This window comes from Bactrocera oleae, chromosome 4 (assembly GCF_042242935.1).
Source record: "Bactrocera oleae isolate idBacOlea1 chromosome 4, idBacOlea1, whole genome shotgun sequence".
Classification (NCBI taxonomy): domain Eukaryota; kingdom Metazoa; phylum Arthropoda; class Insecta; order Diptera; family Tephritidae; genus Bactrocera; species Bactrocera oleae.
In genome coordinates this window covers 11,185,423-11,212,318 of record NC_091538.1, presented here as the reverse complement: position 1 = coordinate 11,212,318, position 26,896 = coordinate 11,185,423, and the positions used below count along the sequence as shown (strand labels likewise).

Sequence of the window (26,896 nt, the reverse complement as noted above, 5' to 3'; positions counted from 1 at the left end):
CCTCGGATATTTTATGCTCGCCTGCAGTATTGGAATTCTTTGACATATTGAAATTTTATTGCAGTCTTGTCAACTTAATATTGCAAAGCGCTAATTGTTATGGCGCCAAGCAGCAAAAACAAAACAAAAAAAAAAAAATAGAAAACTTCAACTCCATATCTACATGCAGAAATGCAATAAAAATTAATAATTAAAATATCAACGCACATTCTTCACTGGAAGTCTTCATATGACACATATGTATGTATATAATATATGTTATGTACATATGTGAGTATATAAGAAAAGGTGTGCAATGAAAGCGAGATAATTTGTGTTGCTAAAGTGCCACGCCACGATTATAATAAATCACTGCCTGTGACATGCGAAGAATTTAATGAAATTAAAGTGAAAAGTCTGCAAAAGTGCGCCGAAGGTTAGGAGTTTCCAGGTTTCGACTGATATCATGTTTTATACGAATATTTACGAATATTATTATATATATATTATAGTATTCGTAAGCCATTTAAATGAGTCTAAGTTTTTGGCAGCAAATAGCTTCAATATGCTCCTCACCTATTCAACCAAGCTTATAGCATTTTAATATTCTTAGAGTGTTACTTACTACTTAACAATCCTAACAGTTCTTGGCTGAATAAAACCCGCTTCAATTCCAATATCCTGAAACCGTTTGTTGTGCGAATTATGCTTAGAGTGTTCGTTGCTTTTTTTTTTACATCTGACGGCCACTTTCAGTTGACGTTAAGCAAGTAGTGTGGCAAATATTTATTCTCGTTCACTTGAATGCTGGGTACTGATAGAGTTACTAGCCTCTATTTTGAGCAACCAGAGCTGTGGATCTGAGTTCTTCTGCTACAGACACCTTTTCTTCTTAAATAAAGAGGTTTGCTTGTGGCTTTTTGGTCACATATTCATTCTGGATTCAGTTCTATAATTATGTAAAAAATAACACCGAAAATCACTCACTGCTAGCCCCATCTCATGTAGTTTCTTGTTAACCGAACTCAGATCCTTTCGAGCCATATACGAGTATGTAGTTAAGTAGACCATTTTCTTCCTCTAGAAAGACTGCTTTTTACGGCCGTATGTATACGCTAGGTAGAATTTTGTATTTATACAAGTATCTTTTATTACACTTTGTTTAATACAATTCCAGCTATCTTAGATTTTAAGGCTGCCCTCTTCGCGCTCTAGAATGATTTATTTTCAAGGTTATACATTCAATCTATGTTGCGTTCTGTGCTTAGATCTTTTATATGTTTTCCAACTACTTGCAGTTTAGGGCCACTTCATTCTCTAGTGAATCTTTTTCTTTCCGGCCTTGTGGTCAATCTGGGCACAAGTTTAGTATTAGATTCCGCCTGTATGTAGCCACTCTAGTCCTAAACCAACGACGGCCATGTTGAAACATTTTTTAAATTGAACCCAAATCCAGGTTCAATATCTAGTTGTTTAATGGATATACGTGTTTATACTATGCAGACTTTTTGTAGTCGTATATCTATCAATCCGCCATTCACTCTACAGCCGAGGCATGCATACAACACAATATTAATCTTCATTTATTTGTTTATAATTTGCTTGCCACGGCACATCATCGAGGCATTTTCAATTTCATTACAACGTGCCGCACGCAACTCAAGCAGCAGTAATAAAAACAAAAACAATGTTGCAGCCATGCATGGAAAGTCATGCCACAATAACACAGTAGTTGCATATACACATATAAATCTGAAATGAGGAGCTGACAGCAACAACAACAAGTCGAAATATCAAAAGCAATGAAAGCTGTTGCCACAAACGTAACAACAATAAGTATAAAAAATAACACTAACAACAACTAAAATAGCAACAACTTGCAAATACAACAACTACTACAACAAGAACAACAACAATTTTAAAACAACAACTATAAGCGCAACAACAAACACGACGAAAACAAAATATGTGTATAAAATAACAACAACTACAAGTACAAGAACTATGAAAACAACAATAATTACAACAACAGCTGCTAAAAGCAATTGTGACTAGCAATTCGCTGATGCATTGGCGCAATATTAATGCTTGCTACCGCTGTCATAGTGTGATTTGTTGCACAGTTGTTGTTGCTTGAACAGAAATAGAGATTTTTCTGTGCAATTTTTTCCATTTTTCCATGCCGCTGACATTAAACCTGACTTTGCCACACATTTCTCACACTGACACACAGAGTGAAAAATGCAAAATCGCACAAGCAAACATACATACATACATATGTATGCAGATAAGTACATATGTATATGCACAAATATAGTGTAAGCCTATATATTTATATGGAAATAATTTTAGGTATCTGCCAAGTTGCATGCCACTGCCTTATTTGTTTCTACTCCACATGTTAATGCTATTATTGTAGTTGATGTTGTTGGTGCTGTTGTTTATGCCATTCTTCTTTGCTGTGTTACTGCTGCCCCTTTAACCTGATGTGATATGTTATGTCTGCAGCGTCTCTAGCGTTGTTGATGGTGTCGGCGGTGGTGCTGGCGGTGGTGGCGCTGCTGGCGGCGTCTAATGGCTGTTTCGCATTTTGCAGTCTTGTTGTTCGCTCGTTTTACTTGTGTTGTTGCCATGTTAATGCGAATTGTCTATTTATTTATTTTTTGTGCGCTCGTAGCATTGCTGGATGCCTTCTCAATTGAGCTGGTTTGTTGTTGCTTTTTGTTTTCTTTTATTGCACACATGTCTTTTGCACTCAGCCGTAGACATTGTTGTTGTTGTAATGTTGTCTACAACGGGCTTTGCTGAGGTTGTACTCTTTTTTTGTCGGTTGACGTGCGATTTGCTTCTTTTGATTTGTTTCACTTTGTAGTTGTTGGTATTCCATTGTAGATGCCACAATGTCAAGGCATATTCCTAAATACTTGATTGTATTCTCTTTCACACATTTTTCATACATATGTAACAATGCCAGATTTACGAAAATTGGACCACAATCACGCCTTCTGATAGGTCGGCGATATCGAAACAAATCTTGCGAAAAACAAATATCAGTGTTGCCACATTTAATAAATTCAATACCAGAACACATTTTTTATCACAAAATAAAATAATAAAAAGGAAGTATTATTTCGAAAATGCTTCAAAAAAATTATTGCTGGCAAAATGGTGCTGCCACCTGTTTTCAAATTTTAAGCGAAATAATTTTTAAATATTTCTCCTAATAAACTAAAATAATAAAAAAGTGAATATTATTTGAAAATGCTAATAAAAAATATTGTTTACAAATTGATGTTGCCACCTGCTTTGAAATTTAAGACGAAATAATTTTTAAATATTTTTCATTATGAAAAAAAATTATAAAAAATTAAATATCGTTCTGAAAATGCTAAGAAAAATATATTATGTACAAAGTAATGTTGCCACCTGATTTAAATTTAAGACGAAATAATTTTTAAATATTTTTCATTATAAAATAAAACACTAAAAAATTAAATATCGTTTTGAAAATATCTAAAAAAAATATATTATTTACAAATTGATGTTACCACCTACATGGAAATTTAAAAGGAAATAATTTTAAAATATAAACGAAAAACTAAAAACTTAAATATCGTTCTGAAAATGCTAAGAAAACAATATTATTTACAAATTGATGTTGCCACCTGAATTGAAATTTAAAACGAAATAATTTTTAAATATTTTTGATTATAAGATGAAATAGTAAAAAAAAATTGCACCGAAAATGCTTAAAAAAAATTTGATTTCATCCATCTGATTTCAAATTTGAAAGGAAATCATCATAAAATATTTTTCATAATAAAATAAAATAATGAAAAATTATATAATGTTCTGAAAATGAATAAAAATAATATCATTGCAAAATTGATGTTGCCACCTGATTTCAAATTTAAAACGAAATAAAGTTTAAACATTTTTCAATATCTTGCTATTTTAAAGCGAAGTTTGAAAGTGGCGAATCGAACAACTAATAGTGTTCGATTGTTGCATTTAACTCCAAAAAATTATATAAATTAAAAGTTTTTTTTTGTCAAATAGTCCCAGTATTTATTCTCAAAATTTTGCCATTTACTTGGGGCACTCAGTATAAGCATATATGTATATATTTGTATGTGGTATCTGTAAGTATATATTACATAAAAAATTGTATGCACATGTTATTTGTTTATTATTGTCATTTATGATGTGCATATGCTGGTTAGATTATTCCAGTTTTTGCCAAATGTCTGCACCCTGCCGCTTACACGCTGCGACATTCTTCGTCCACACTTTCAATACCGCGCCGCTCTACTCCTGTCTAAGCGGTGCTTATAGTTGACAGACTGCCCATATATACACACATAAAAATATACATACATACATATGTATGTACATCAAATGAATGCGACCGGCTGTTGTTGATTGTTTTTTTGGCTGCATTCATATTGCTACAATTTTTTTGTCGATTACCATAAGCATTATTATTGTTGTTGCTACTGACGTGGGGAACGCAAAAAATGTATTGGTGCTATGCTGCATGCCACATACTCAAATCTTCAGATACTTTTGTATGTGTGCTTTTTGCACTTTTGTTATTTTCGTCTGTTGATTTTATTCCACTTTTTATTTCTTTTATTGTTGTTTTTGTTATTTCAACTCAAGTTATTTTATTCTATTTTTGCTCCTTGTTGTACTTAGAATCTGCTCGACTTGCTGTTGTTCTTTGCTACCACGCCACGCCTTTGCACAGCAAACCCCCTGCAGTAAGCCCGAGTGCTCCACTTCGTTTGTTTGTCGTTGATTCATTGGAGTCTATGTCTTCGCATAAATTTTCAAGCTCAACGCTATTGTCTCACAGCCTCTTGTGTTTGATTTTTGCTGTTGTTGTCTGTTTTATGAGGGTTTGTTGTGTTTACAATTTCATTTTGGGTATTATCGATTTCGATTATTGATGTTTGCTCCCTTTGGGGGTGGTCTTCATACCCAGAATTCACCTGCTGCCTTGCTGAAGAGATTCCTCTGCTTTTGTCCTTGTTATCAGCCAGTGGTTATTGTTCCCATTATATACCGACTACCAGTTGGTGTTGTCTTTAATCCTGTAGTGTCTCTAGTGCTTTGTTGTTGTAGCAGTATGACGCGGTTTTCTGTGTGCTTCACTAGTCTATTAAAACTGCTTTTGGGTCAATAATTACCCGCTCACAATTTTGAGAGACGAGTTGACCATGTGCTTACTTAGAGTTCTTTTTTTTGGGATATCTTGTTTATAAAGGAGCAGTATTGAAAACCTTCCCTTCTAGTTTCAACCCATACGTAAAAAGCTCACTGCGCTTTTTCTGAAGAGATTATACAATGTATAGACTTTTTAGTCTCTTAGTATTGGACTGTGAAAACGGGGAACTTCTACCGGTAGATTTAAATCTGATCTAGAAACAGAAGCCCTTTATTTGATATAAGTCATGGTATGCTCATTGTAAAGAGATGCATGGGCTTAGTATTTTTTTACAGGATTCTTATCTTATCTATATTGAAACTACCACTTTTAACTACCCATGAACTTTTTAATATTTTTCCTCAGCTAAAATTAGACCTATGTAAGTATGTAATCCTCATAACTACACTGATAAACAACAGATTACAAACCTATTTGCGCTTGCAGCATATACAAATATTTTCATACATATATATATATATGTATATATATACTGTGCTGGTACTGGCCTACTCTTAGATACGATATGTAAGTACCCACTGGGAAAGTATCATTGTTGGCATTTCATTTCAACGCAGAAAAAGAAGTAACGGTTGCGTCCTTCTTCAACGCTGAAACCAACCTAGTGGGTCACACACTTACACCCTTAAATATCTGTTTACAATTAAATACAAAATAATCTACTGCACACCCCCAACAGCTATAGAGACGCTACGCGCCGACTTTACGTATCTGACTTGCCCAAAAGTGCATCCTTCAAAGAAGCTTTGCGCACAATTTTTACTCTCATCGATATCATCATACGTGTATGTTCCGGCAGCCTCTCAAAATACTCATTTTGTTAATATTAGGTGGGAGTAAATGCTCTCATTTTTCATATGAATATATGGTGTGACAGCTTCTACCACGTGGACGCCACGTCGTGGTTTGTCTACATTTTGTAACTAAAATTTTCAATCCACTCAGCTGTTTTTAAAAAGGTTTTAAGTCTCCCTCCTCTTACTTTTACAAATTTTAACTCTTCTTCTTTTCTGTGCTCTCATTTCATCTGGGTTCTCCGTGTTCTTCTGTGTTTTACCGGTGCGAAAATATTTTTGGTGTGTTTTTAGAAATTTAATAATCATAATTGTCAACCGGTTTTAAGAATATCAAATATAGCAAATCAACTCTTTGCGCTAATTCAGCGCTAAAATATCTTATAAAACGTTATACTCCATAAATGCGATTAATTTCGAAAATCTTGTCATCCCTAACAAAATTTAAAAACCGAAAATATTTATGTATATTTTTCCGCTCATTACTCACACTTATTTTACTTTTGGGCACTATGCTGGAAAATGAAAATGTCTGAATGAAATTCACTAAGACATAATACTTGTACAAGTACGACGCAATTATTTCGCTCCAACACCGACAAGAACGTCCGCTGTAAAGAGTAAAATAATATATAGCTTTGCAAAAGTGTGCGAAAATTGTAGAATTATGTTTGCATGTAGAAAATCAACAACAATAAAATTAATTGCACTTTTAAGCAAACATTGTAGACACAATGTGGGGTGTAGGTTTGTAGAAATTCTACCATATACCCGCCCATATGTATTCATACTTATCGCGCACAAGTGCCTGTAGGGAAAACGTTACAGATTCATATAACGGAAGCTTGGCGAAATCATAGGAAGAGTAGTCAGTGAGTGCAGAGACCTGAGAGGTTAAAAATATTAGCGATGTTACCATTAAGCTACGCGGTGTTTACTTCATTCTTCTGCCTAAATATCTTTCAAATAAGCATTCTCTTGAGATCTGTACTCATCGACTCATGCAATTTTATTATCATTTTCCTTACTTTGTGTGAAGGTGAATCTTTCGAATATCGATTCGCGTTGCGCAGTGTGCTTTCTAATATCCAAATATTCCTTATCGATATTTCCAAGGCCTTCCAAAGCTATCTCTAAAGCGTCAGCTATTCTGAACGTCAAAAGAAATGACATAATAAACTCCAGTAAGAGTGTTAACAGCTCATTCCCTAACTGGCAGACATGCCAGCAGACTGTGAATACCATACAACAACTATTATAGAAGCTGTGAAAATATAGAATAAGAAGATATTATAAAACTACTTTTATGCCAATGCAAGGTTTTGTATAGAAAAAGAATCGCAATTATCGATCGAGGGTGTCTTGACGATGTCTCAGAAGTTGCACATATACAACTTTTTGCATTGATGAGCTTCAACAGGAATGGTTCAGAGTAAACATAATAGTGTGAGTGGTCTCACAATCAATCTACTTAAGGTATAGTTGTGTCGTCAGACATCCATCCTACCTAGTAAATCACTTTATTTTGCCTTTGGTTTTTTTTAAAAACTGGTTGAGTCAATCGCAAGTTTTAAAGGTTTGGAGGCTTTCATAACAAGTGTTCTACTTTATTTTTGGGTCACTGGCGAAACCTTCGAAATTCCGTTTTTGTCGATTATAATTCTCTATATTTCACGTACAAATTGTGCGACCATTTCGCAATTTACACATGCGGTTTCATAGTCTTAGCCTAATTTCAGAATATATAGACTCAAGTCTAGGAACGTCACCTAATATCAATGATACGTAGTTTTCAGCATACCTGGTATTATTTCCAGTAGGGCATGTATCCACAATACATATCTATAATAGGTATCAGCGAACATTTATAATTGCTAGTTGTACATATGTATTATATTCCTGCATATACTTGTATGTACATATGTGGAGCCATGTTGAACTTCGTCTGCATATGTGATATTCTTGTTGGCAAAGAGGCAAGTAATAGCAGGCGACTGGGCCGGCTTATGTATTTAGAGTTGTTCGATGAACAGATTAGGCAGACAACACTGAAGAGCGCGGGTCATGTGACTAAATGTGAATAAATAGTCCATAAATACGTAATAGGTATGCATGTATGAGCGGCGCACCTAAGCAGAGACCAACAAAATCATGTTGTATTGCAGCACCGAAAATTGTGGCATGCAACTATAGAGCACACTGAACTTTTTCTATGTATTCCGCTGTATTTCGACAAGTTCAAGTGTATGCAATGAAGGATAAATAATAATGCAAGTGTGAAAGAGTAACTCACAGAAACGAAATTGCTGCATTAATACACACACATACAAGCATACATGTTATATGTGTGTCAAAGAGGGGTATATGTAACCAGCACCCAAAATCAATGTTTTTCACAGAGAAGGGGCTGCATAAAGGCGCATAGAAAAGCCGGCAGTCAACATGTTTACATCTACTATGAGAGCGAAAAGAGTTTGAGCGAGAATAGTCAAATATAAAAGATTTTTTTGTAATTTAAGTGAATGGAGCGGTGAGAGAGCGAGAGTAAGCGGGATTTTAAAAGGTGCTTTTTTCGAGAATTAAAAATATGAGAGCATCTAAAATGTCTGCGATAATTAGATATATTATATCATTCTTAATAAGTAGATGTGTTAGAATCCTCAAAATTGAATTGAATCGCAAATGTGTTGAGGACTGTGAGTAATCAGGATAGAATAAAATTATTAAAAAAAAAAAACATTTACTTTGGCTGTAACGTAGCTATAATAACCAAATACATAATATTCCTTACATAAACTGATTTTGATCGTACAGTTTATGCTATAGTGATCTATAGTGACCTGAGATAAAAAATTTCTTCAGAGATTGCACCGTTGCCGTAAATAATAACTCATGCCAAATTTCGTAAAGATAAATATCAATTAAAATATATATATTTATATACATATAAATGATTAAAAAGAAAATTAAACTCAAAATTTTTAAAATCTTTTCGTTAATTATAATTTAAAACTCTTGAGAATTTTTAAAATGCAATAAACTTACTTCCTTATAAAGTCTCAACTTATAATCCAGTTCTATTTAAAATGCTCAAAATTGTTTGGTGCTTACAAATCGCAAGGCTAATTTAAATATTAGTTGGAAAATTTATATAAAATGCAAAAATGAGATGCACAAAGTGCTAAATAAGCCCAGCAATAAGCGCTTACCTTAACTCTAAGTGCAAAAATTTCTTAGAATTAAAAGCACCACCCTCATAGATCAACAGCAATAAGTAAATGATTCTCATGGCAACAGCAGCAATTCTTTTCCGAATCATAAGCAGCTAATTGAAATGCACATTACTTAGTCTAACTAAATATTTCGAAAGAAATTGGAAATTTCTCTTCTCTTCTACTATTTTATAGCTTGTACAGTGTTTGTCATGAAGTTAATAATATCCAGGAGAAAACGTCGTAGATCCTATAAAGTGAAATTATACACAGGCCCTTTTCTCCAAAAATTTGGCTGCTATTTGCCGGAATCGCTGTTATCGGGCCAATATAATCCAGCTGCTATACTAACTGACCGATCGAAAACAAGTTCTGGTATGGGAAACTTTTTTATTTGGCGATATATTTTCACGAAATTCAGTATAAATTATTGTCCACGACAACGCTTTAATTTTCGCACATATTGTTCAGATTGCAACACTATAGCTTATAGCTGCCATACAAATTGACCTCTCAAAATCAAGTTCTTGTATGGAAAACTTTTTTATTTAGCGAGATATCTTCACGAAATTTTGCATAGATTATTGCCCAAGGCAACGCTATAATATCCCAACACAGTATTCAGATCGCACGAACATAGCATATAGCTGTCATACTAACTCAACGAAGAAAATCAAGATGCAATTATTTGTATACCCTTTTATGCTATAAGAAATACAACTTTGAAGGGTATTATGGCTGCAATGCAACCGAAGTTAACATGTTTTCTTGTTTCTTAAAATATTTTTAAAAAATGTATACACATATGTACATAAGTATGTATAGACATCAAACTGTTTTTTACCGTTCAATGTTCTAGAAAAAAAGTAAAAGTATACTTGTTTGTTTTGTTTTTGTTGTTTTTTCTAATCACTCGTATCTGCGTCAGGTGAATGAGTTCAATGCATTGCACAAATATTCCAATAAATTGCTAGAATGTACCCTGCCAACAAAATCATAGAGGCACACAGGCATACAAACATAGAAACACAGATATCTTTCGGGCATATGCCCACACGGTTGCTTACATGCATACACACTTATATATGTACAAATATAAAAATTCGTAATTCTACATACATAGTTCACTAACATGTGTCTGTGTATGTGTGTATAAATGTGTTCCTCTTTTGATTTCCAACTTGGCTGCCTTTTATTATTATTGCAATGCCGCCTTTGCACTTGTGCACACACACACACAAACTAGTCCAAAAAAAAGCAACAGCAGATACCGCTGCGAGTCAGTTTGACGGCGCACCAACAGCAAAGAAATTCTATAGGTGTAGACACACACATTTTATATGTATGCATGTATATGCATCGGCACAAAATCGAAAGATATATGCATGCACGAGTTGTTGTTGCAAACGGTGTGAGCGGTGTGTGGTGCACCTTTTTTGTCTAGGGTGAGTTGCTGAGGTGAGGGTGTAGAAAGAGTAGAAGTAAATAGAAGCACACTCACCACTCTCACTGCACACCTATAAATTGAAGGTAGCCTCATACACATGCACAAATATTCATTTATATGCACATATACGTATGTACATGTCTATTGCAGTATGCGTGCAACGATGTTGAATTTTCGTGTCTGTGTAGTCGTGTAGCTGACTGCATCGGCATTTTTCATTCATCGCCCGGCGGCATAAGCAAGTTGCGGTCGAGTTCAAGTTTGAGATATGTAAACCTGCGAAATGAGAAAATATGCATGTGTATGCGTTTGAGTGCGTGTGTGAATGAGAGCGCGCAATAATCAGAGAGCATTGCTGAGATGAAAAAGAGCGCATAGTTGTTGGTTTCGCGTGAGGGGGTTGACCAAGCAGTGGTTATATGTAGATGATGTGATATTTTAAGGGCATAAAATCATGTAATGTGTCTGTGGTGATATGTATGTATATGATGTGATCGGTGTAGTTGTGATGATTTTGGTTGACATCAAATGTTACTTGGCAGTTAATAGTGTGATGTTTAGTTATTGTGAAGTGCATATGATGTCATATTGAATATTGGTTTCTTGTGATTTCCTAAAATTTTATTAATATTGAAAATATTGATGCATGTATATAAAACAGTGATATTGAGTGAATTAAAAAACAGCAGGTTATTTAACAAAAATAATTATATTTAACATTACTGAACAAGCACCTATCATTTCACTTTGGTTTGATGCGATGTGATATACAAATGTTATGATGTGATGCATGTACTTAGTTTATTTAAAAATATTTAAAAACATGATGCAATATATTAAACATTTTATTTTAGTTAAAAAATTTCTAAAAATTTGAATTTGAACTTGCTGTGATGTGACATTGTTGTTGTGATAAGATGTAAAAATAGCATGATCTGATTTATTATTATTTCCTTACCTTACATTGTTTTAAAAATTTGGTAAAAAGGATTAGTTTGCTATGATGTGATATTCACATGTGACGATGAGATGTAATTGGTTAGTTAATTTAATATGATGTGGTGATCTCAATTATTTTTTCGCTTCATTTTAGTTTAAAAAATTATGAAAAGTATTCGCTTGCTATGATGTGATGTGTATGTGATTTTTGATCTAAAATCTTACTATTGGTTGGTATACCATTTGATATCATGCAATGATGAATTGTAAATTGAAGTAACTCATGTAATATTTGGCGAATTTCATTTATGTTTAAAATTTACCTTCAATGATCTAATGTGACATTCAACTGTAATGATGTCACATTTAAATATAATGTTGTAATGGAATTCAATAGTTTACTTAATATGATGTGTTGATCTTATTTAATATTAAAAACTTTATTTATGTTTAGAAATTCTTAAAAATGTATTTACCTGCTATGATCTGATGCGCGTGTAATGTTTGATCTAAAATCTAACTATTTAATGGTATACCATTTGATATTATGCTATGCTGAATTGGTTAGTGATGTCGAACTCATGTGATATTTTGCGAATTCTGTTTATTATTAGAAATTTACTTACAATGATGTGATGTGATATAGAAAACGTGATGGTATCATCAATGTTTAGTGAAGCCGGTCGAATTTTGTTTATTATTAAAAATTTACTTTCAATGATGTGATGGGATATAGAAGTTCTGATGGTATCATTATAACTGTTAAATGCTGCAAGTAAAAGTTCTATTGATGTGATGTGATATTAAAAGTGCCATCAACCATTTTTATTGTGCTTACTTTTAAAGAGGTTTCACTATGAAATGCTGTAATGTGAGCTGAGGTGATTTATTCTTTGAAATTAGCAGCATTTGTCTACAAGATGTGATGATGTTGACTTTTCGCTTCGGACTTTTTAATATGAACGTGAGCTGATCTTACTAAGCATGATGAGCGCAATAACTACGACACTACAGCAGCACCCTTTGCTTTACCTAACGAAGTGATACCATCAACGTTACCATATAATAATTATTTCTTCTCAGTTATTCAACACACTTTAAGCGTGCACTAAAACTACAATGTGTTGAAATATCGTAACACTACTTTGAGCGACTGTCACACTTGCCAAAAGGTAAGAGGTGTAAGTTAAAGACAACGTGTAGTATAAAATGCGAGAACAAACAATAAATGAGATACTAAAGAGAGAGAGAGAGAGAGTTGGCAAAACGACGAAAAGGTGCAATCAACAATGAGCAACTCCATACACTAGCAGTTCATGGCAGAGCAAGTAAGCAAAGTAAATATGGCTAGCAAGTGGTGATGAAGCGCATGCAAAATGCAATGTGTATATGTGCAAGAAAGTGCTGGTGGTGGTGAAAAAGTCGTACTGGCGCTGCAAAGAAAATAAACAAATGTGTTGACTTGCCTGCGACCGACTGACGAGAAAAGCAGCACGAAACAACACAACTGAGCGCATAAAAAGTCAAGGGTGTGCGTTTACACATATGTACATACATACAATATAAATTTGTGTATATATATATGTATTGGTCTGCATATGCACACATATATGTATATGCATATGTGTGAGTACGCCTGAGCGCCAGTTACTGTGGTGAATATTTGCTCTAGCAGCGCATTTGCGCTGTTTTGCCTGCTGTGTATCGTCTGTGCGCGTCTGCTGTTGTCTGCTCGAAATCGCTTTCATTGATTTCAGTATTTGTTTGGACTTCAACGCTGGCGGTGTACAATTCGGTTGATATACGAACATATACTACTAACGACAGCGTAGAGGCAGAGGCGAGAACGCTTTTCAACGCAATAGCGCAAAAAACAAAACATAGAAAGAAACTCTTCTACTCGTCTACTCAGTGCTATAACACTACAAATAAATACATACATACATGCATACATGTGTATATAATACAACTTAGAAACAAGTGAAAGAAAACATCAAATAGTGGCTTGTTGTATTTTATAGTGTTTTATGAAAGCGGAGAACAAGCAAAAATTAATATACATATGTATATTCATAAATATATTTTTGCATACGTAAACCTGTGAAGAAGTATCTGAAAAAAATATATTTTATTGATATTACAAAGTACCTATAACTTAAAAAATTTTATATATGTTTATATACACATATATAAATATATTATAACTAGCAGCATAACAGAGTGCTGAAAAATTCAAAAGTGCAACTAGTAATTGTGAAAACGCGTGTTCGTTAGCGGCCGGTCGTCGTGTTGATTGTAAATATTTAGCAATTTTCGGTAGTTGCTGACGGGACGCGCGCAGATTGGACGTGATTTTGCTTGCATTAAAGTGCATGCTGTAACAGCAACAACAACAATTACAACTAAAATAACAACAATTACAACTACTACAAGAAAAACGTGTTAACCAGTGAATGCGAAAATCGTAAGGCAAACAAGTGCAATTTTTAGCAAAAACAACAACAGCTTAGTGTTGTTGGTAGTTCAATTATTTTTGCAAATTTTTAACACAAAAGTGCAACTTCGAGGTAAAAAAATAAAGAATTTAGTGATTTGTGTGTGTGTGTGCGCTCGTGCGCCTGCTAAGGAAAATGTGTGTGTGTGTCTAATAAGCAAATGCAAGTAGCTGGCGCGCTTGCAAGCGTTTAGGGCGTGGGAAAAGTGCAGTTTTGCTTGTTTGAACAGCGTTTAGCAAGATATAGAGTATGTAATTAAAAAGAGGGTTTAACAAAAAAAAAAAAAATAATAATAAAAATTTTGTGGAATTTTTAAAATTAAATTGTGTTGCTGGGCATCAATAAAATAACAAAATAATGATAAAGATAATAAATTAAAGTAATAAAAATAATAAATAAAAGTAATTCAAAGCAAAATTAATAAATTATTAAATAAATAATATTTTGGTGCAAGTTTTTAAAATTTTTAAAAATATTACACTTTAGAAAATTTCGAAAAAAAATCGAAAAACAAAAAATTTCGAAAAAAACTGAAAATAAAAAATTTTGAAAAAAAAATTTCGAAAAATTTTATTGGTACAAAATTAAAAAAAATAGTAAACAAAACTGTTTACAAAATTAAAAAAAGTTTAAAAACTCTAAAATTTCAATAGTTTTTGCACAATTGTAAAATTTCGCTGCCCAAAAGCGCTGTGTCGCTAAACATGTGTGCTCATGTGTTTAAAAATACGCCAACAGCATAAATACTACGTAGCTGCAAACAAAGCACACAAGAACAACTACAACGTCCAAGTCGTAAAAATTAGAAGGCAGAAAAAGAGCATAAAACAGCAGAAACGTTTTACTTTGAGTGAAAGGCTGCTACAAGTTTTGCTAAAAAGTGCAAATTAACAACAATAATTCAAATTAAGAAAATAATAACCAAGCCAGCTAGCTGAGAACAAATGTATGGAGAAAGTAGGCGACGCAAAATAGAAAAGAAGCAGGGTTAAAGTGACCGATTGCTAAGAAAAAGAGCAGCGGCATAGAAAATAAAGCAACGAGTCGGTGCAGTAAAACAAAAACAACAAATAAACGCTTCTTAGCAGCCGCCACACGTATTGGGCTTGACTTTTCGCCTTGTCGCGCATTAAGGATCAGCGCGCAGCACGTAGCAAATGGCTGACTAACTACTACTCAGCAGCCGTCATTAAAGTCTAGCAAGTGCCCAACCAATAAATTATATTATAAAGAATTGCAATTCGAACTCAGCTTCTTCAGCGACGCTAACGCCAGTGGCGTCGGAAACTTATATAAAAGTTATCTGATAGCAGCAAGCGTTAGATACAGCAGCAAACACAGTTAGCTACAGCAGCAAACACCCACACGCGTCAAACGTCGCTATCCCGAAGGTGTGTCTGGCATTTTATCAAATTTTTTTTCGCATTTTTTTCTTGTTACATTCTGAACGACAACACTGCTGCGTGTAACTGTCTGCTCAAGGTCTGTACCACAACAAGATAATAAAAACGAAACGTCAGAACAAAATAGCAAATAAAAAGTCAGCAGCTGAGCGCAATTGAGCTATGCTTAGTTGAAACGCTTGTTGGCGGCTGTCTGGCACAGTAATGCAGCAAGTGAGTTCGGAAGAAAGTCAAGAAAATCACACACAGTCAGTGCGCAGAAAAGTTGCTGGTGAGGAAGAAAAAGAGAATAAAGAAATAGTTCTTGTGCTCGATTGCGTCTGCTGATGCACGCTTAACTGCGTGTCTCCCCACGGACTCATTGGTATGCGTATACGCAACTGCGGCAGACATACAATAACAGCAACAACAATAAAAATAATCATAAAAAAGCAAATATTTCGCATGGCAAAAACAAAAAAGTCAGAAAAATAAAAGTATTTGCCGCATTAAGGCGCTTAGGCGGAGCACGATTTGATGGCAGCTTTAACAAAGAAGTAAGCTGAAGCAGACAAAAGCTAAAAGAGTATATAAAAAATCGCTTAAGAAAGTCAAAATCACTTTTAAATCTTATACAAAATAAATGCTGAAAAGCAAAAATAAAAAAATTTAATTTAATTAAAAAAAAAAAATTAAAGAGAAATTAAAAAAATTAAAGGAAAATTAAATATATATATATAAAAAGTTAAAATTAAAACAATTGCAGGCAAATTAAAAAAAAAATTATAGTAAAATTAAAACAATTACAGGCAAATTAAAAAAATAAAAATTAAGTAAAATTAAAAAAAAATTAAAGGAGAATTTAATATAATAAAAGAACATTAAAAAAATTAAGAAAACTAAAAAACTTGAAGTATAATTAGAAAAATTAAGAAATAATTTAAAATATTAAGAAATAATTAAAAAAATTAAGAAATAATTAAAAAAACTAAAAAAATTCCAAAAACTAAAGAAAAATAAAAACAAAGTAAAGTAAAGTAAAACAAAAAAAAATTAAGGAAAAATAAAATAAAACCTGCGCGCAAAATTTCTCCTTGTAGACTACCTGCACATGACAACAACAACATTACAAAACATTGCCTTAAAATGAATTCTTGAAACGCATTTATTTTCAACAAAAAAGATATTAATAATTTAAATTTATGCCGCTTAAAAGCAACCAAGTAAACCAACGCGCAACCTCACCCAACAAAAGTACTTGAAGTAAAAACAACAACAACAACAACCAACCAACTACCTACGCCCCATAAAGGCAAATACACAACCTAAATGGATTTATATTGTTATCAGCCAACACCACCTGCCTCACTCATGGATTATCCCGTTGGACCACATCAACTGCAAAACGGCAGCAGCAGTGTTGGTGGCATTGTCAATAACACTAATGTATATTTCAATAATATTTATACGAATGGCGGCGGCAACAACAATAATAATAGCAACAACAATAACAGTAGTAATCATTATAATCATCATAGTAATAGTGATAGCTCATCGGTGACGACGACAACAACAACAGCGACAAATTTTGTTGATTGCATCGGTCTGGAGGGCGGTTTTGATTTCTACAGTGATCGAGGTGAATATGCATACATAACTACATACTTACATATATTGTATATTTGTGAAAGTTTTGGTTATTGTTCAAAACCAAAAAAAAAAACTATTTTTATTGCATTTTTAATGCAATGAAAGTAAAGTTTGTGAAAAATTAATGAAAATTCATAGACAAAAGTTACAAAAATATAAAAAATACAAATGAAATGCACTTAAATTCGGTGGCAGAAAGTAATTGTATGCTTGTAATTGATGGCATTGTGTTGAATTGTTGTTAATTGAATTTCTGCTTGACTGACAAAGCAAGATTTGATATTTTTCGCAATGAAAATTTATTGTTAATTAATACGCAAGCAGTGCGTTGACGCTGTTATTGTGTTTGTTATTTATTTTGGTAAAATGATCGGTTATACCATCTAATTTTTGTCAGTCCGCATCAAATTTGACCAGTTGACAGTTCAAATTTTACGACTTTCGAAGTATTATTTTTGGAAAAATATTCGGTTATACCATATAATTTTGGTCAGTCCGCGTCAAATTTGATCAGTTGGTATTTTAATGGTTATGATCGCTTAAGTATGGTATTATTCTTGGAACAATATTTGGATCTCAATCTGAGCCAAATTAGATTAGATGTTGTTTCAAGCATTATATTTGTCTAAATACAAGTATAATATTATTTTTTTCTGTAGTTTGCGCTTTAACCGTTCATAATTAACCGTGATAACGGTATTTTGATAGAAAATTATTTATTCAATTTATGCCTATATTTTCAATTTCAAAATATTTTGAAAAAAAAAATTATAAATTTCAAATTTTTTGCAGTATTTACCCACGCTAGATGTGCATTTCATTTGTTTTTCTAAAAATATTTGGTCTTAACTGAATTTCTGGTATCTTTTTTTTTAAATTCTGTTTATATTTATTATAAGTTTCTGCCTTTCATTTGTATTGTTTTGTCATACGATTTCTTATTACTTTAATTGGTTGACATTTTTAAAATTTTTTTTTCGAATTTTTTTTGTAGGTTTTTTTTACAGTATTGAGCGCATTATTAGTTTTTCATTCAAATATTCAATTTTTTTTTTAAATTTTCGTAAATTCTGTTATTGGTAATTTTTAGCAGTTAAAGTAATATTTTATTACTTCAAAAGCGTTAATTTGGAAGCGTATTTCAGCATTTTTTTTAAATAAGCAAATCATCAATAGTTTTCAAGAAGTCGAAAATTAGCAATTCAAAAGCTATATACTTAATCTCATTATTTATTATTGCACTAATTAGTTTGAAATCCAGTTTTAATGCGATTCATAAATATTTAGAGCACAACGCAATGCAAATTTATATTGTATTCTAATCGATCCAAGGTTTGCTTATGTATGAAGTTGCTGAAAGCTTCTGTTTTCTGAATTTGCAAAAAAAAAAGTGAGCCGACTTTTTAGTTTATAGTATATAAACATTATTATATAAGAAATACCGGATGAAACTTTGTTTATTGTCTGCGGATTTCGTTTGTTTTAATATTTCCAACAGTGCCTAATCTATACATGATACTCGTACATCTAAAACATAGCAGATTTTGTAAGGTCAAGTCTGTTTTAAACAAAAGTCTTTTCAATATCAATCAAAATCATTTTAAAAAATATCAAAATTTCTGCAAAAACTAAACAAACGTCTTATCGACAAAAAATATGACATTGTTGAATTTTTTTTTAAACATTTTTGAAAAAACCTTATAGCCTTCTTTGGAAAAAACCATTTTTTCGATGAAATTGACTGAATACGTCCTTTCGACGAAAAACACGAAACTGTTGCAAAATTTTTTTAAAATCTTTCCAAAAAATCCTAGCTCGAAAAAACCTTTCTGTTGGAAAAAACCATTTTTTCGATGAAATTGACTGAATACGTCTTTTCGACGAAAAACACGAAACTGTTGCAAAATTTTTTTAAAATCTTTCCAAAAACTCCTACCTCCAAAAGCCTTTCTGTTGGAAAAAAAACATTTTTTGATGAAATTGACTGAATACGTCCTTTCTACGAAAAACAACTTTTGTAAACAATTTTTAATTTCAAAATTCATATTTTCGTTAAAAAAATACGCCTTCTTTGATGAAATAGCATTTACTTCTACAATAACTCTTAATGTACATACATATTTTTATCCATATTTTAAGAATTTTTATATATTCAGAAAACTTTTTAATACTTGCAATACCTAAACATACATACGTATGTATGTATGTATTACGATTTTCTTCATAACATCATAGTACTTTTTCTTCAATTTCACTCTTCGAAAACGAACTTCAACAACTGCATATAAATTTACTCGCACAGAAAATTAGCAGAAACTGCTAAAGCAGACAATACCGTTATTATGTTGCTTAATTTTCGCATAGTAAAATATATAGCAATATAAAAAACATACCAAATAACATTTTTTCAACTTTTTTTTTGCACCGAGCATATACAATAGTATAAGTCTTTTGTATATTCCTTACTTGCAACATTTTTGGCCAACTTACTTATTTTCGCGCAAGCAAACTACCCACAGGGTCATTTACTGCGCTGGGTGGTGCAAATAAAATAATTAACTCCGACTCTACTTTCTTGCATTTAATTCAAATATTACTTGGGCTTGGTTTATTTATTTTATTGTTGTTGTTTTTGTGTATATTTTAGCCGAGTAAATTTCTATGTTTTTTTTTCACCACATTTAGCTACATTTTCTACTGCATACCAGCCTAGCACAATTTTTTCGTCGTTCATTTCTTGCATTTCTTCGTGCCTGCTATTTATTTAAACACCCTTTACCCAAATAATACCACTAAGTATTTGTTTGTGCCTATACGTTGGGGCCTTTAATATGTTTTTGTTGTAGCATTCACAGTTGGTTGCTTTTATGTCACTAAGTTGTGCGGTTTTTCTTTTTATTTCTTATATTTGCTGGTCGATTTTCGGCCTGTGAAATATGAGCACCAACAACATATAAGTGGTCATTACTCTGCTTTTAGGCAACACAAAAAATTCCATATAGTAGAAAACTCCTACCAAATTTTGTGCTATACAATTATTGACTGGTAGAGAGAGAGAGAGAGAAAGAGAGAGTAAGAGCAGGTTGCTTGCAAATATGTATTTTTATATGTTTGTTTGTAAATGCGCAAATTTTTTGAGTTCTTTTCTTAATTTTCATTTATTTTTGTATTACTTTACTTAAGCCGGCTGCTGCTCTGGTGTAAAGCAACATTTACAGCCACCACTAGCGTTTGCTTACTTCTTCCATGGCTTTGTTACTTATTACAAAATACCGACATCAATTACCGCCGCCATGCAGACACATTTTAATTACTTGCAATATTTTATCAACTCCTCGTTGCTTTCGCCAATTTTATGTGGTTTAAATGTGCACTCTTCCTCTTATGTCTTTAATTTGCTGGCGCATCGCGTTCATCTTCTTTTTATTTTAAGTGCAAACAGCACGCTGTCGAAATGTCTTTGTAGCTCCTTTAAGTGTTACTCATACGCCGTGTTTGCCATTTTTACCTTCAAAAGTTCTTGGATTCGGCGCTTTAAGTATATTTTTATTTATCCGTATACTTTAGCCAAACTAATGATTTTGGGAATAAGCCAGGAGACCAAGGGATTTCCTAACGTCAACGCTAGCGTGGCATTCGACGCCGCCGCAGTACAAGCGAAATGCTTAAATGTCACCGATCTCTATTACGTCTAATTTATTTATTTTTATACGCTGAACTTATTATAAGTTTGCCGCAAAGTTTGCAACACCCAGAAGCATACAACAGAGACCGCATAAAGTATATATATAAATGATCAGCGCGACGAACTGACTCGATTTATCCATGTCCGTCTATTTGCCTGTATATACGCAAACTAGCCCCTTAGTTTTCGAGATATATAGCTGAAATCTGGCTCACGTCTATTTCTCCTCAAAAAGTAAATTATTTGTCGGTATCACCTATACCGGAGCACTATAGCATATAGCTGCCATACAATCAGACCGCTCAAAATCAAGTTCTTGTATGAAAAACTTTTTTATTTCGCAAGCTATCTTCACGAAATTTGGCGCAGATTATTGGTTCAGACAGCACTACAATATCCGAATGTATTGTTCAGATCGGACGACTATAGCACATAGTTGCCATACAAACTGACCGATCAAAGTCAAATCCTTGTATGGAAAATATGCTTATTTTAGAAGATATCTTCATGAAATTTTGCACGAATTATTATTTTGCAAAGCAACGTTACAATTGCCGAACGTATTGTTGAGATCGGACCACTACAGCATATAGCTGTCACACAAACTAACCAAACAAACGCAAGTCTTTGTATGTGAAAACTTTTGCATGTGTAAAGGATACTATAGCAGCGGTGCAACCGAAATTAACGGTATTTCCTATTTTATTTATTTTAATTATCATTTTTATTGCACGTACCTTGTAAGCTACGCTTCACTTGCTGCTGCCTGACTTTCGTTCTTTGCTGCGGCTTTGTCGTCGCTACATTTTAATTATAATTAATGAATTTGTTGTATCGTCGAAGGGGTTAGGTGTGTGATTGGTGGTGTCGGTGCTGCCTTTTGGGTGCGACACGTTTCATAGTAGTAAGCTTGTTTTTTTTGTTGTTGTTGTATTAGTCCTTCTAATCGCCTAACCACTAACGACCGTTTGGCGTTTGCTCTTCGTGTTTCGGCTTTTGTGACATATACGCCTTGATTTACAAGCCAACAACTCGAGGCGACCGCGCTATCGTGTAAACTTTTCGTGTAAAAGTTAAGTATTTGTATGTATGTGTGGGTGGTTGTATCAAAAATGGTTGATTATACGCCGTGTAGCGGCAACGGCGTCTATCAAGTCGCTTCTACTTGCTCACTCTTACTGCTTCGCTTGCTTGCGGCTTGTTTTGCGTGTTGTTTACTTGTTGTTGTGGTCTCTAATGGCTGCTCATTTGCCTGCCTCTGCTAATAGCGCCACCGCGTTCCAACTTCTCTGCTGTATATAACTTCATTTCAATCCTCCGCTGACTGGCGCTGTTAATGACACTTTTTTATTAGACAAATCTGCAGGGAGGAGGGTGAGCAGGTGGTTTATAGTAGTGGAAGTTTTTTTGCTTTTTATTGAGATATGACTTTCTTTCTTTCCGTTTTTTTTTTTTACCAGCATTTGCTCTTTATTCCATCATCAATAACGTTGTAATATGATTAAATCACTTTTTAACTAACACACAGCAACAACATTTGTCGCTGTAAAATTAATGAACTGCTGCCGTTGATAAGTCTGAAAAGTTTTTGTAATAAACTTTTATGTGCGCGAAAGTTTGCGCCAACTCTTTTGTTGATTGTGGCATATTATCGTGATTTGTTAGAGGTAAATCGTTAGTGTTGGTGTGTTGTTGCTATTTGCTAGAGAATACGAATGAATTGCAGTTTATAATTGCTAGATGAGCATTTACTAAATATATAATTACTTCAAATTGGTAGCTATAATTATAAAATGCCTCATACGCCGCTTTATAGTCAAAGAAAATTGCTTTAATTTTAATTCTTCATACAGCTGTTAGAGTGAGTTTATGCATAAGCTGCTGTTTCGACTTAAAAAGTTCACCATTTCCCATTTTTACTACCCAATTTATATACATATATATATATATATATATATATATTTATGTATGTATTTGTACTAGCGCCCAACAAAATCCAATTTTATAGCGAAATCTTTGCATAAATCTCTGTCAAAAATGCCATAAACTATGCCGCAACTAAGTAACACCCAAAACCCATACAATTTTGCTAGTTATCAGCCTGCAACAAAGCATAAATTTAAACCCAGCGTGTCTTTTAACTTTTTTTGTATTTGCTTTTTCCAATTCCATATGCGCATATATACGCAAATAATTATACTGTTACGTTCTTCTTCGACATTTTCTAAACTTTCTGTCACTGGCTTCTTGTTTTTGTGTGTCCATAAATTGTTAGGAAAAATTTGCATATTTGCCGCTGTCACTATGACAGCTGTGTAAAATGGTTTATTTACATACGCTTTCATATTGTACTAATATATGTATATATACATATGTATATATATCATACATATATATATGTATGTATATATGACTCTATTAAAAAAGACATTGATTTGTATTGCGAAAAATAGTTCTGTTGAGTTGAAGTTGTCAGGGCACACTATGTAAATGAAACGAATATTTTTAAAATTCAGTTGTTTTAAATAATGCGTGTAGGTTCTCTGAAATGTTGTTATCGAGGGTGATCTGTAAACTAGTCTCACATATGAGAAATTATAGAAGAATTACAAATTATAAAATTTGACAATTTGTCAAAAATATTCATGCGTCAGAAACACAATTAAATATTCAAATAAATGGATAGTTTTTGAAAAGTTAATTTACAAAAAAGAAAAAAACTTTTTGTAGAATTAAATTTCAATACATATATATATGCTAGTACTTTAACATTTCGAAAAATAAATATATTTATATATAATATTTTGAAATCAATTTCTAATATATATAATATATTTTCGTAATAAATTTGTTTTTCGTGTGGGCGCTCTTGAAATCGATTAAAATACATATTGAAAATTGTTCTTCAAAAATTATCAATAGTTGAAATTGTAAATTGTTAATATATGTTTTTTGTTTGCTTGAAGAAGTTGTCATTTTGAATGTTGTAAAATTTTTCTTTTTAATTTTGTTATAATTTTTATTTCTTAATTTTCCCATAATTTTCATTTCCACTTTTGCCATAATTTTTATTTCTAATTATGTCACAAATTTAACTGTAATTTTACCATGATTTAAGTTCTCATGTTGCCGTAGTTTTCTTTTCAAATTTTGCCATAATTTTCAGTTATAATTTTGTCGAAATTTTCATATCCAATTTTGTTATACTTTTTATGTTATAATTTTCATTTCAATTTTCCCATAATTTTCATTTCTACATTTGCCATAATTTTTATATCTAATTTGGCCAGTATATTCATTTTTAAATTTTTTATAATTTTAGCATAATTTTAATTTCTAATATGGCCATAATTTTCATTTCTTATTTTGCCATAATTTGAATATTTATTTTTGCCAGAATTTTAATTTCTCAATTTTCAAAAATTTTCATTTTAATATTGCCATAATTTTTTTATATTGCGTTGATTTATTTTAGCAAGGTCTCACTTGTGTTATTAAGTTGTCCGACACACTGTGCATAAATTTTCTATTTTCTTTTGTATCTTTCGAAGCATTTTTGCTGTACTCGCGCAAATACTTCCAGTCGCTTTTCTGGCGCATATGTCACCACCCGCTATTTCTTTTAACCAAAAAGCATTAAGCAAGAAAATAAATAAAAAAATCATGTATAAATATGCCATTTAAATTGGAAAACCATTCAATTTCCCAACCAAATGGACTATTAACTTCGTGCACATGAATGTTTTTCTCCATTTCGTGACGCCATGGTCATTGAAAGAAAAATGCGAACTTCTATTGATTTTTTCATTTCTAAATATACATCTAGCGGCACATTGTGATGGCGCAAATTTATTTGCAATTTAACAGCTTCAAAGACTCTTTGGAGCTTTGCACTGTCGTAAGCCATAAAAATATGTTTTGAAAATATTAAATTGGAAATTATTTTCTCTAGCAGAAAAGCGCGAAATTATGAGTGGGTTGACATTGAATCCTTACATGCGGCTTATAATGGCTTTTGGTTACAAGTTTTTCTGTTAGCTTAAGGTGAGCTTTGTTGGAAGTTTATATTGAATATTTATCGCATCGGTGTGGGAAGCAAACATTTTTTTAATACAATAAATAAAACAATAAAAAAATAAGGTGTTTTTAAATTTAAATTATCGGTAGTATCGATGTAGGATGAAAAAAATTTGAAAAAATTAGGAAAATTTAAAAGAACTCACCAAAAATTAACAAAAAATTAAAAAAGTTAATTGTTGTATAAAAAAATTATAAAAAAAACTCAAAAAAAAATATTAAAAAAAAATTAATAAAAATTTTCATTAAAAATTATTAAAATAATAAAAATAAAAAACTAAAATATTGAAACCAAAAATAAAAAAAAAAAAAAATTTAAAAAAGATAAATATTAAAAAAAATTAAATATTAAAATATGAAAAAAATGTAAAACAAAATTAATGTAATTTTATTTTCAAAAATGAAAAAAAAAAATTTAAAAAAAAAAATAAAATAAAAAAATTAAAAAAAAAAATTAAAAAAAAAATTTAATATTAAAATATGAAAAAAATGTAAAACAAAATTAATATAATTTTATTTTCAACACGTGTATAGTTGTTTTTGTTCAATAATATTTTTTACAAGCTAAAATATTTTTTGCAATTATATTAAACTCACCTATCGCAATTCCAATTTAAAACATTTATTTCCAAACTCTAGCTAATAACAATGCTTTTCAGTCTATAAGTGTCAGCTTACCGTACAATATTCTTCTGATTGCCACTTATTTTCGTTTTTATTATTGCCATAACACTTTTCCAGTTATTACGCACTACTTTGCTTGCTCCTACTATCCCATAAGCCTTGTTGACTGTGCAAAATCACGTAGCTACCTTGTACCATATAATGCATTTAGCAGGTAGCCACGCTGACGTCACAAAACTCTTGTATTCTTAGAAAGTCTGAAAAAATCAAACAACTATTTCTAAAAACGCAGTACATATTTATTTGAAGCAAAATACATATGTAAACTCTCCTCTTCACTGACGCATGGCAAAATCTGCAGTTGATCTACTCGTTTTCAAATATTTTTCTTTCTTCCTTTTACTCTATCTTCACTACCTGCCAGCCATTCGTCACATATGTTTCCAATCTGTTGTTGTCGTTGCCGTGGCATGTTGCACAAATGCAGCCTGTTCTACACTGCTGGCTACCTGCTAAAGCGGCTTGTTATGTACGGTTCTCGCCTTACAACCTTCCTTACCATCTTTCAATCCGCATAAAGATTATTTGAAAACTATTTTGTTGTTGTTGGTCTTTGTTCTGTTGTACTTTGTGTATTTTTCTGCTGCTAACACAGATTTACGACTGCAAATACACCACCAACACCGTCAACATCAGGGATTTACATATGCTCAGCAGCCCTCGACTGAAGCTGTTTGTATATCTCGCTCGCAAACAAGCAACATGCCGACTTCGCCGCCTGTCTGCGCTCTCTATTGTAGCACAACTGTGATTTCTTTAGCTCCAACTGGGCATTGTATGGTATGCTCGAAAAATTAATTTGTAGCTGATTTCTTTGACTATTTGACTGCATTTTATTATCAATTAGCAAACAATATGTAATTGTTGATTTCTATACATATATATGTATATGTATTTATATATACGAGTATGCATAAAAATTTATATATATGCAAGATATTTATATACCATATACACAATAATTATGTATAATATATATATTTATATATACGAGTATGCACAAAAATGTATATACAAGTATATGCAAGATATTTATATACCATATATACAATACAAATGTATATATATGCAAGAAATTGTATTTATATATAAACCAGCAAGTGTGCTGCACAAAAATATTCGCTTTATAATCTACCGCCATTGACAGTAGCTGTCAATTTAGCTTTCCTATTTCGCCTCGTATTTCACTGTCAATTTTCCCGCTAAGTAGCTTAACTTCCAACTAAAGAGAAATGCACATAAAAATAGTGGCGTTAGCATTCCTTTGTGTCCATGCATTAATATATAAATACTTAGTAGTATTCAAACATATATACGTATAT

The 26,896-nt window shown here is 32.3% G+C and overlaps 2 protein-coding genes across 5 annotated transcripts in view; both read left to right on the top strand.

Moving 5' to 3' along the window:
- EcR (Ecdysone receptor) overlaps positions 1-26,896 on the top strand; it is a 261,963-nt gene that overhangs the window by 87,893 nt on the left and 147,174 nt on the right. The gene's annotated exons all lie outside the window — the stretch shown is intronic.
- LOC106623456 (AAC-rich mRNA clone AAC11 protein) overlaps positions 13,169-26,896 on the top strand; it is a 47,625-nt gene continuing 33,897 nt past the window's right edge. The window contains exon 1 of one of the 3 annotated variants that reach the window (XM_070109040.1): positions 13,169-17,117. In XM_070109040.1, coding sequence (XP_069965141.1) covers positions 16,808-17,117 — 310 coding nt within the window. In that variant the 5' untranslated portion in view covers positions 13,169-16,807. The remainder of the gene's footprint in view (positions 17,118-26,896) is intronic. The other 2 variants (XR_004979059.2, XM_036375150.2) reach the window with 2 other exon arrangements.